The sequence below is a fragment of the Dermochelys coriacea genome, chromosome 10 (assembly GCF_009764565.3).
Source record: "Dermochelys coriacea isolate rDerCor1 chromosome 10, rDerCor1.pri.v4, whole genome shotgun sequence".
Classification (NCBI taxonomy): Eukaryota; Metazoa; Chordata; order Testudines; family Dermochelyidae; genus Dermochelys; species Dermochelys coriacea.
Genome location: NC_050077.1, coordinates 85,502,368 through 85,512,793, shown reverse-complemented (window position 1 = coordinate 85,512,793; position 10,426 = coordinate 85,502,368). Strand labels below are relative to the sequence as shown.

The window sequence follows — 10,426 nt, the reverse complement described above, 5'->3', positions numbered from 1 at the left end:
TTATTACAGGTTTCAGAGTAGCAGCTGTGTTAGTCTGTTTCCGCAAAAAGAAAAAGAGGACTTGTGGCACCTTAGAGACTAACAAATTTATTTGAGCATAAACTTTTGTGAGCTACAGCTCACTTCATCGGATGCATGATGAAAACAGTCTCTAAAGTGCCACAAGTCCTCTTGTTCCTGTTACGTCTCCCTCCCCCTCTAGTGAAGTGGAGTGCAGTATGGGCATATCCTAGGGGCTGCAGGGCCCATCCGTTGATGAGACTGGGGGCCTGCTATTCCTAGCAGAGCGATGGACTCCTGCCCCCAATACTCTGGGTGGGGGAAGCTGTGCTCAGATGGGAGGTTTCCTGGCAGTGCTAAAGGAATTTGTTTCCAATCTGAGTCCGGGGCTGAGCTGCCTGGAGCAGCGGGAGCCTCATGCCTGTCATGGGGAATTATGCAGTGGACACCTCACCTGTCAGTATTGCCAAACTCCAGGGAGGCCTCTCCCAGAGCCAGTAGCCAGACGCTCTCTCGCTTGGGTATTAGAGATGGGCTTTCCCCAAGGGCCTAATAGCACCATGACCTGCCTCACTAACCCCAGGGGCATGGTATTGCAAACGGTCCGGCCTGCTGGTAGACTTGTGGCCTGTGGAGACATGCTCCAGGGATGGGACACACAACTAACAGACCGGTCCATTTAAAACTGCCCAGTAACAGTGCAGCGAGAACCATGCATTCCCAGGGCTGAGAGGGGTTTTTAGAAGGGTCAATGACTGTGTGGTAGCACCTGGCAGTGGGTCTCGCACCTGGCTGAGGACACTAGATCCTACTGAACTGTAAGAGCTCAACAAGAGGGAGCAAAGAAGGTGGAAATTCAAGTCTCTCTCTCTTCCCTGCTGAACTAAGATTTACACAGGCCAAGTACCTGCCTTTTAGCCCAGTCCAAAGCCACCTGGCTGTAATGCCTGCCCACCTTGCTCAGTCTCCCATACTCCAGCAGCCCACAGCACGGCCCCACGGCTCAGTCTCGGGGCAGTTCTGTAGCATACGTGAACCTGTTTGCAAAGGGGCCATGTGCTTGGTGAGGACAGGCCAAGTGGTAGTGCGTGCTGCTGGTTCTCATGGCTCTGCAGCTGCACAAAAAAAAAAGGGGTGGTGGATGAGGTGGGTTTTGCTTACGTTTGCCACTGTCGTGGATCCACAGGATCGGTGCTACAGCCCCGCTTTGGCACGGACTCTAGGAGGAATCCCTTCAGTGAGCCAGACCCCCTGGTGTCTCCGCTTCCTCCAGGGTCATGCACACAGCATCACTGCCTCCTTCGGCTGGACCTGTGGGCCTGTAACCCCCCTGTGAGCTCCATTCAGCCAGGCCCACTGGAGACTCATCCACTCCACTGGGATTAGTGCACCTCACCCAGCACCTGCAGTGACAAGTCAGGTTTTCAGGCTACTGACACGGCATAGCAAGGCTTTAGGGCAGCGAAGGTTAAAGCAGAGACCGTTCTGGTCAGCCAGAGCCTAGCCACGCTGCTGTGATGCTCTTGGTTCAAGTGCTGGCAATCTCTCCGGCTGACTTCCTTGTGAGAGCTCGGACTCATCCAGCAGCCAGCTCTCCCTCCCAGGTAATCGGTCATAGAAGATCTGGCTTGGAAGGGACCTCAGGAGATCATCTACTCCAACCCCAGGACCAATCCCCAATTTTTGCCCCAGATCCCTAAGTGGCCCCCTTGAGGATTGAACTCACACCCCTGGGTTTAGCAGACCAATGCTCAAACCACTGAGCTATCCCTCCCCCCCCCCCAAGTTGGGCCCAGGCTGAAGGGCAGCCAAGAAGGTGTATTCCCCTGAGCTGCACTTGTCGCCGGGAGGCACAGTGCAGGGCCTGCCAATGCAATAGCCTTAGCCATGAGCCCCAGGGCAGGTTCCACAGGAGGCTCCCTGCACAGAGCGCTGTGAACCCTGGTGACTCGGGGCTGTCACAGCAGCTCTCGGAGCACTCCCACTCAGGGCTCTGTACCCCTCCAGGCAGCACCCAGCCTGGGCACAGCTCCATCCCCCTGAGGGTGTGAGCCAGCCCCTGTCCCCCTACTCAGCACCCCCTGCTTCTCCCAGGAGCCCATGGTAGGTGCTGGAGGAGGTGGCCCTGCAGCAGTAGCCCTGACCCAGGGATAGTGTGTGGGACTCCAGTCGGCTCTGCCCTGCTGACCCATCTCGCCAGCGGTGGCAGGAGCCCATTGGTAGCTCGGTGATTCCCCCCCACCAGCTGGGGGCCTTTTCAACGCAGCAAACAGGTTGGGTGGTTCTTCCCCATCCTGTGTGGTGCACGAGGCCCTGGGCCTCCAGCTCGGGCTGGTCACAGGGTGCTGGTGCCTCACGGGCCCCTCTCGCTCACAGCACGAGACGTCACTGAGCTAACAGCACCCTACGCACCTATGGGTCCCTGCGGCCAGCCCGACTGCAGGATCTGTGGAGTGCTGCCATGGCAGTACGGCCGGGAAGCTGGAGAGCTCGCTACGGGTAGGGGAGTCAAAGGCCTAAATGCTGCTCCCCTGCAGAGAAAAGCTGAGCTCTGGGGCCTAGAATTAGGGGGCAGCGCCCAGGCCAACCAAATGGGGGCATTTGGCTGAAAGGAGGTTTGAAACGGAATATACAGGCTTTTCGTTACCACGGCCTTATACGTCAGCTACGGCTGGCTGGCCACCAGGGGCCCGTATGTGACCCCTACTGTCTCACGAGAGCTCATTTAAAATCAGCTCCTGCCCCAATCACCGAGAGCCACACGCCCCGGGCACAGCCCCCCACACTTTGGCTCGGCACAGGAGCACTTGCAGTTTGGGAGGAGCAGGTTCTCAGCTCCGCCCGGGAGCCCGAGCACCGACAACTCCCTGGAGAACACCCTGGGAGGGAGGCAGTTCTCTCTGCGGACCAGCTGCTGGGGAGAAGAGACCACCTCTGCCAGTGTGTTTCCCAGCTGTTTGCTGAGAGCCGAGCACTGATGAGACTCAGGAACACCCCCTGCAGTCCCAGGTTCAGGATGGGAGTGTGGTCTAGCGGCTACACACCCTTCTGCCCCATCCCCCTCCACACCCTGGTGGCTCCTGTCGCTCCCAGCCTGCCCCAGTTCTCCCCACTCGTGGGTCAAGCCCTGCCGGGAGCACAGCAGACTGTCTCTCTGCTCCGCGGTCTGAAGGCCAGCACCCGAGAGGAGCACCGGAAGAGAAAGTTCCTCCGCCCTGGGCTGGGGCCCGCTCAGTTGTGCTGTGGGGCTGGCCTGTAGTAGGAGCCGTGGGGGCCAGGAGTACACTCCCTGCACACCAATCTTCAGAAAATGGAGCTGCCAAGCTCTCACCAGGCTACTGAGCATGGCCCTGCTAAGAATGTTCCAGCCTTACACCCTGGCCAAGTTTTCATGGGAACAGTAAAAGGCAGCTGGCAACAGGGGGACCCCCACCCCAAGTCGTCCCCCCCGCTCCACAGCCTGCAAGCTTCAGTGCTGCTTAATGAAGTGGTTACAAGAAATGTTACCATGGATTGGCCCTGGTCTCTCAAAGCCTTCAGGCCGAGGCAGCCCCCAGCACGGGGCATTTCAGCCTGAGCAGTTAGAACCTGACAGTGTTACAATTCACTGAGCAGGGGCTTCTGCTGGGAAGCGCTGAGCAACTCTGGCTGCAGGAGTCTCTCGCAGGCCCATCTCTGCTCACAGCCCCGTCGTGCCCTAGGGACAGCGCACTCACCACCGAGACCACACGCAGACTTTATATAAAAAAAGACAGACAACAACTCATTTCTGTGCAAGAACCTCCGCAAACGGTGTGAGCTGGTATGGTGACAGCACTCCCACAACGGCACCTGCTGCGGCTCGGACGCTCAGTTCACATTGTCACAAAGTAAAAACAACCCAAAGCCCAAACGCACAGAACATGCCCCAGACCCTGCTCCCGGCAAGCGCCAGGTGAATGTCTGCACAGGGCTCAGGACGTCACAGCAGGATAGGGAACGAGGGGGATGAGACACAGATGAACTCTCCTGCCTGGCCACAAAACGGGCTCCACATGCAGGCGGCAGCAGGTCCGTCGCTTGTTCACACGTGTCAGTGTTAGACATGCCCCACATGGCCAGGTTCACCCCACTAAGGCGCGTAGGTCCCCACTGCACCTCTCCCAGCACCAGAGCCCCTGGGCCTTCCCGGAACGCCCTGCTCCTGCACCAGGCAACAGCCCCTGGCTACCAGAGCTGTCCCATGGGTGGCAGGGCTGGGGCAAGGGCTGCCAGGGAGTGCGAGTGCCTCCCAGATACACGGAGGGGCTCTGCCGCCCCGAGAACCCTGCTGGAGAATGTGCTACATTGCGCTGGGCAGTTTGCAGGTCATTGTTACAGCCAGGGTGGGTGGCTGCAGGGTGAGGTGGGGCCACCCTGATGGCACAGGTCTCTGGGAAGGCTCAGCGCAGCTGGGGCTGGTGCGGCTCACAGGCTCAGCTCATGCCCCGAGCCTGTCACACCACAGAGTCCCGAATTTCAGAGCCCAGCCGCACCCGGGGTCTCTGGCAGGCTGGAGAGACCTCCACAAAGCTCTCGCGGATGCTGAGGGGCCTCTTCTCTGACTGGGAGAAGGCCGAGCTGGCGCCCGGGGGCACATGTGGGGGGGTGCTGATGTAGCTGTCGGTCAGGGCCTGGTAGCCCTTGTGGTCAGGTGCCGTGCTGGGCAGGCTGCTGCCATTGAGGGGCAGGCTCTCGACGGGCAGCCCCGCCTTCCTGTGGCTCCCGCCGGGGCACTCACCCTGCTTGAGGAAGGCCTTCATGCTGTCCCGGTGCCGGCAGAGCGCGAAGAGGGCCAGCAGCAGCAGCGCTGCCCCGAACAGCGCGCACATGACCAGGAACTCGGGCCAGTAGCTCTTGCCGTCCTGCCGGGAGGAGACGCTGCCCACGGCAGAGGTGCTACGGGAGTTGCTGACAGTCTCCATGGCGTCCTGGCCAGGCAGGGGCCTGCCCGCGGCATCCAGGGGCACGTGCAGCGCCGGGGACAGCTCCTCCACACCCACGCAGTAGCTCGCCATCAGCTTCTGGAAGCCCTCCTCCAGCGACCAGCACTCGTAGGTGCCCAAGCGCTCCAGGCTGCCCACCAGGATGAGGGCTCCATCCGGCAGCACCAGGTAGGAGGAGTTGATCTGGGTCCCATTGTGCACCCACAGCCGCGAGGCCAAGTTGGACAAAAGCCGGCACGGCAGGGGCCTGACCGCGTTGGGCAGGAGCCGGATCTGCTGGCACTGCGGTCCCTCTGCTGTGGAGTACGCCACACAGGCAGGTCAGGAACCGCTCCGGCCAACCGCCCTCCCACTGCCCACGCCAGGCCCAGGCCACCTGCGGGGCAGCAACTGGGCTGTGGGAATGGCCAGCAATGGCCCAATCTCACATGTGATGGGGGGGCTCTCCTGGCTCCCCGGGGAATGGGGCTGGCCACTGGGGATCCAGCTCCAGGTTGCGGCAGGGTCTACATGCACATGAGGGGTGTGTTCTCGCTCTGGGAGCGGGGCGGCAGCCATGTGCTCGGAGAGCGCCCCCAGCTGGCCAGGCCTGGCACTGACGCCATCCGCCCTTCGGAGGGAAGTGGCAGCTAGAATGGACAGATGGGGGATCCTCTTGGATCCCTGTGCAGAGGTCCCAGAGCCCCCCCGCCCCACAGCAGGCTTGCACACCCCACCCCAGCGGGTCGTGCCCCAAGGCCTCCTTACCTGGGGATCGGAGAAGGGGGGGGATGGGCAAGGACACGTTGGCTGCTCGGCAGAGTCTCTCTGTGTCAGCGTCTTCGATGTCCTGGGCCCAGGGTCTGCAGGGAGAAACTCGCAGTCAACGCGGCCTGTGCAGGGAGGGGGCGAGGAGCAGGGCAGAGGACCGAGCGGGGCGGGGGCTGGGGAGCGGGGGACTGAGTGGGGCGGCGGGAGACTGAGTGGGGCGGGGGAGTGGAGGACTGAGCGGGGCGGCGGGGGACCGCGGGGCGGGGGCTGGGGAGCGGGGCACCGAGCGGGGCGGGGGGGGACCGAGCGGGGGAGACCGAGCGGGGCGGGGGCTGGGGAGCGGGGCGGCAGGGGACCGAGCGGGGCGGGGCTGGGGAGCAGGGGCCCGAGCGGGGGAGACCGAGTGGGGCGGGGGCTGGGGAGCGGGGCGGCAGGGGACCGAGCGGGGCGGGGGCGGCAGGGGACCGAGCGGGGAGGGAGGGGCGGGGGGCTGGCCGAGCCCAGGAGTCCAGCACTTACCGGGGGTGCAGCGACAGCTGCAGGTGGTACTGGGCAACGCTGCGGCAGGTGTCCCCGCTCCAGGCACAGTAGGGGTCCCGGGACAGGACACATTCCCCACAGCTCCTGTACAGGCTGCAGTTGGAGACGGGCACCTGGGCCACGGTGGAGTAAGAGGCAGCGTAAAGCAGGCCCTGTGCAGGAGAGAGCAGAGTGAGCCAGCCCCACGCCGAGGGCGTGTGCCTGAGCGCACACCTGCGTGTCACCGAGGAGACATCACCGGATGGGATCTATGTGGCAGGTGCCATTCACGAAACCCACGTTTACCTGTCGTCTGTGTCCGAGATCCCCGCCCCGTCGGCAGGCAGGAAAAGGCTAAGTTGGCTCTGCTGACTGGCGTTACCCCTGCAGGGTATGGGGGGCGGGGGGAGCACTGCTCTGGGGAGAGAGGCTCTCGAGTGCGTGCTGAGCAGGCCAGAGGAGCCCTGGAGCAGCCCAGCAGGGCCAGAAGGGCTGAGCCGAGCCATGCTCTGGTTGTGAGTTTCTGTTGGTAACCGGGGGGGGGACAGAGTTTGCGCCTTAGTTCCTGATGCTGGGCAGTACCTGCAGAGCAGACCCTGCCACCTGGCTCCCCACAGGGGACGGGGTCTCTTGTTTTCCCTGACGAGCCTGTTTCAGTGCAGGAAACCCTACCGAGGGAGGAAGCCAGAGCCAACCATGCTGGGAGCCATTCGGCAATGAGGAGAAGCGAGCCCAGGCTTGTCCCTGGCTCCTCAGTTTGCCCCACAGGCTGACCGAGAGCACTTGGCCCCTCTGGGTGTGCAAAGCCTACGGGCAGCAGGAACAGGGAGGATGGCTGGGCAGAGCGCCATGCAGAAGGCAGCTCCAAGGCTGTGTATGGGAGCAGCTCCTGCTCCCCCATCCCACCCGCCCTGAGTCACATGCCCCCAGGCCCCTGCCGTTGCCTGCTGAGGGAGGGCAGAGGTGAGGATGCAGGAGTTTCCCATCATGCTCGCTGCCTTGCCTGGCTCTGGTCCAGCAGCAGCTTATGGACGGGGTGGCCAGCGTGGAAAAGGCGGATCTCCTCGATGATGTGCACTTTCTGGTTCACGCTCACAGCCTTGTGCAGTCGCCCGTCATCTGCAACACACAAAGCGGGGGGCACTGAGTAGAACCACCCAGGCTGGAACACCCTGCCTAGCAGGCCCCCACCAGCTCCCCAGGGAGACCCACCTGTGCCCAGGAAGAGGACGTCGTAGGTGTGGTGCAGGCCCCGCACATGTTGCACGCAGATCTGCTGGTAGTGCACACGGCTCTGCAGCAGGAGCGGCTGGCTCCGGATGGCGCTGTCCATCAGGAAATGGTCCTTGATGAAATTCAGCACACGGTCCGGCATCTGGAGAGACGAGTTGATCTTCATGTGCCGTGTGCGGCTGGTGATGCACTGGCAGGGCGGAGAGGAAGAGAGCTAGACACACGGACAGCACAGCCCTGCAGCACCGGGACAGACCCACGGCCTGCAGTCCCAGCACACAGCCCCCAGCAGGGAGAGCGCACAGCTGGCTGGTGGCATTAGCAAGGGCAGGCGCACACGCACAGGGGCTGAGTGCTGGCGCCTTTCACACCAGCCTCTCCTGGCCCCCCTGAGCTGCAGCAGCCCCTGCTAACAACCTGGAAGACGCCCAGGGGCTGGGAGGCGCTGGAAGGTGGCAGTATGGATTGGCTCAGGCTGTGCTGGTGTGACCAGGCTGGAGAGTCCAGTGCCCCGAGGAGCAGGCAGGTTTGGGGCAAGTCCTTCCCGCTGTGCTGGGAGAGGGGGACGTACCGCTCCGGGCCGGGGCTCTGGCGGATGGCTGGTGTCAGTGTACCACTGCTGCGTCTCACGGTTCACCTCCTTGTAGAGCCCGCCGAAGGCCTTCTGCACATCGCGCATGGCAAAGGCACATACTGCCGAGCTGCCCGGGCCCCCTTTGTTCCTGGCACCAGAGGGGAAATCAGCAGCTAAAAAGGGTCCTGGAACCGCCCAGAGACACCCGGCCCCTGCACAGCCCCAGCAGACAGCTCAGCCCCTGCAGGGTGGGCTGGGCACAATCCACCTGGCACACAGCTCCCCGCAGCACCTGGACCAGGCAAACAGCTGGACACACAACGGGAAGGGAAGAGCTGTCAGCAGCTGCAGCCAGCGCCCCCAGCGGGAAAAGGCCCCGGGCCCATCATCCCCCAACCCTGGGCCCGGATCAGAGACAGCGCCCCCTAGCAGGGAAAGGCCCCGGGCCCCATTCCCCACTCCCCTCTGCTAACCCAGAATAACCCCTTTGCTGGCAGTGCCGCAGGGAGACGCCCTGGTCTGGGTCCGAGCGGCTCTAGCTGGAGCCAGCTGCAGGGCCCTGTGCCTCGCCCGCGCTCACCACTGGGAGGTGAAGACGCCATAGAAGACCGTGTCCCTCCAGCGCTGCTCATCCGGCGTGAGCACGAACATGTCCTGCAGCACGTTGAAGGGGAACCCGTCGTCGGGCCGCGAGCACAAGAGCTGGGCCTTGAGGAACGTGGTCCACCTCCGCTGCAACACCCGCTCCCCGCCCAGGTCCCCCTGCCAAGGAGAGAGTGGGCATCACCCTGCGCTGCCCGGCCCCCCAGTGCAGCAGGGAGGGGCGATTGCATCAGAAAAGCGGAGCCTGGAGAAGCAGGCAAGCTGTGTGGGCAGCAGATGGCACTACAGGCCCAGTCACAAGCACACTGGGTGGGGCCATCAGTGACACCACAGCCTCCCCTTGCACAGGTGTGACTACATGCATCAGTTTGCACGTGACACACCCCCACCACGCACCCTCCCTGGCATGCGTGCCACTGCTGCCCTTCCCAGCACGTATGCGTGCCTCCCCCCCCGCCCTATGAGGGCACTACGTGGCTCACCTTGCACACGCGAGCAATCCGCGACACGATGGTGTTCTCGAAGAAGTCGAACTCCTTGCCAGTCTCGCTGAAGAAGAAGTACACCTTGTCATCGTCCCCCTCAGAGTTGCCAGGCGGCAGGCTCTCCCGCAGGTAGGCTGAGCCTACGAAGGCTGGGTCTGAATCCCAAATACAGAGCCCTAAGTGCCAGCCCCCCGGGATCCCAAAGCATCCCGGAGTCTGGGCAATTTGTCGCTGCGGCTGAGACGCAGCCTCCTCTGGGGAGGAGCATGGCAGCGACGGGAAGGAATGAAACCGAGCTTGCCTTGGGGGGCTCCCAGCCAAGCAGTGACCCAGGCCAGCCCTGCTTCGCCTAGGAGAGGGGACTGGAGGGCAGCCCAAGGTGAGAGGCAAAGTCTGACCGGGACCAGCAGCCTAAGCCCACCCCGTCCCTGCCAGGCCTGGCTGACACCTCCTCGTGCTCCTGGAGCTTGTCTGGGCTGCCTGTTGCTCGCCCCTGTCCAGGTGTGGTGGGATTGGGCCCCGCCCTGCTCCAGCAGCCCCGCACCATGCAGCCAGTGGAGGGAGTTCTCGGTCTTGAGGGAGATGCGGCTCTCCTGGCTCCGGTAGATGGTTGGTTCCTTGCCCTGGAAGTCGCTGACGGTCCCAGCGTAGAGCTCACCATCTGCCGGGGAAAGACAGACCCACGGGCATAAGGAGGGACCAGTTCCTCCCTCCCTGCTGCTGGCACTGGGTCCAGAGCAGATCCAGCTGTCATCTCCCCTCATTCGGGGCAGCTGCGCCAGGTGGGTGCTCTGAGCCCCCAGCAGGGAGCTGTGCTCTGTGTGGGCCGGCTTTGTGCCATGTCTATCCCGCAGCTGCCATCCAGCCGAAGGCACGTATTGATCCGGCCAGGAAGGGACAGAGAGCAGAGCTCAGCATCAGCCAGGGGCCCAGGCACCAGCCTGGCAGCTGTGGGCGTGGGCACCATGCGTCCCTCTGCCAGGGGGCCAGCATCACCCCACTGGCTCCATCTCCACATCAGCTGGCTGTTCCTCACCCATGGGCCGGGCCACGGGGTGCACAGCCGTTCCCCCCACCCCTATCCCCACCCCAGGGGAGGTACCCCTCCTTACCGACCATGATGGCTGTGGATTTGTATTCAGGGTCGAAGGGGCAGCGGCCTTTCCCATCCTCCAGCAGCTCCCTCGCCTGACTGAAGTTCTGCACATTCTGCAGAGGAGACGATGCTCTGAGTGGGAAGAGTCAGGCAGGGGTGTGGGGAGGGCAGGAGCCGGGGGAAGGGAGGTGCGGAGTCTCCT

At 63.1% G+C, this 10,426-nt stretch overlaps 2 protein-coding genes across 2 annotated transcripts in view; both read right to left on the bottom strand.

The window, feature by feature from the left end:
- Window positions 1–38, bottom strand: part of LOC119862551 (tubulin polyglutamylase TTLL13-like) — a 32,170-nt gene extending 32,132 nt beyond the window's left edge. Inside the window, exon 1 of the mRNA XM_043493988.1 lies at window positions 8–38. The gene's annotated coding sequence lies outside the window, so the exon portion shown is untranslated. The remainder of the gene's footprint in view (window positions 1–7) is intronic.
- A 3,678-nt stretch (window positions 39–3,716) lies between these two features.
- Window positions 3,717–10,426, bottom strand: part of SEMA4B (semaphorin 4B) — a 30,225-nt gene continuing 23,515 nt past the window's right edge. The window contains exons 6-15 of the mRNA XM_038420594.2: window positions 10,241–10,337; window positions 9,673–9,789; window positions 9,126–9,283; window positions 8,621–8,802; window positions 8,038–8,188; window positions 7,446–7,656; window positions 7,237–7,352; window positions 6,234–6,406; window positions 5,712–5,806; window positions 3,717–5,260 (exon numbers count right to left, since the gene is read on the bottom strand). Of these exons, the coding sequence (XP_038276522.1) occupies window positions 4,476–5,260; window positions 5,712–5,806; window positions 6,234–6,406; window positions 7,237–7,352; window positions 7,446–7,656; window positions 8,038–8,188; window positions 8,621–8,802; window positions 9,126–9,283; window positions 9,673–9,789; window positions 10,241–10,337 (2,085 nt within the window). The 3' untranslated portion in view covers window positions 3,717–4,475. The remainder of the gene's footprint in view (window positions 5,261–5,711; window positions 5,807–6,233; window positions 6,407–7,236; window positions 7,353–7,445; window positions 7,657–8,037; window positions 8,189–8,620; window positions 8,803–9,125; window positions 9,284–9,672; window positions 9,790–10,240; window positions 10,338–10,426) is intronic.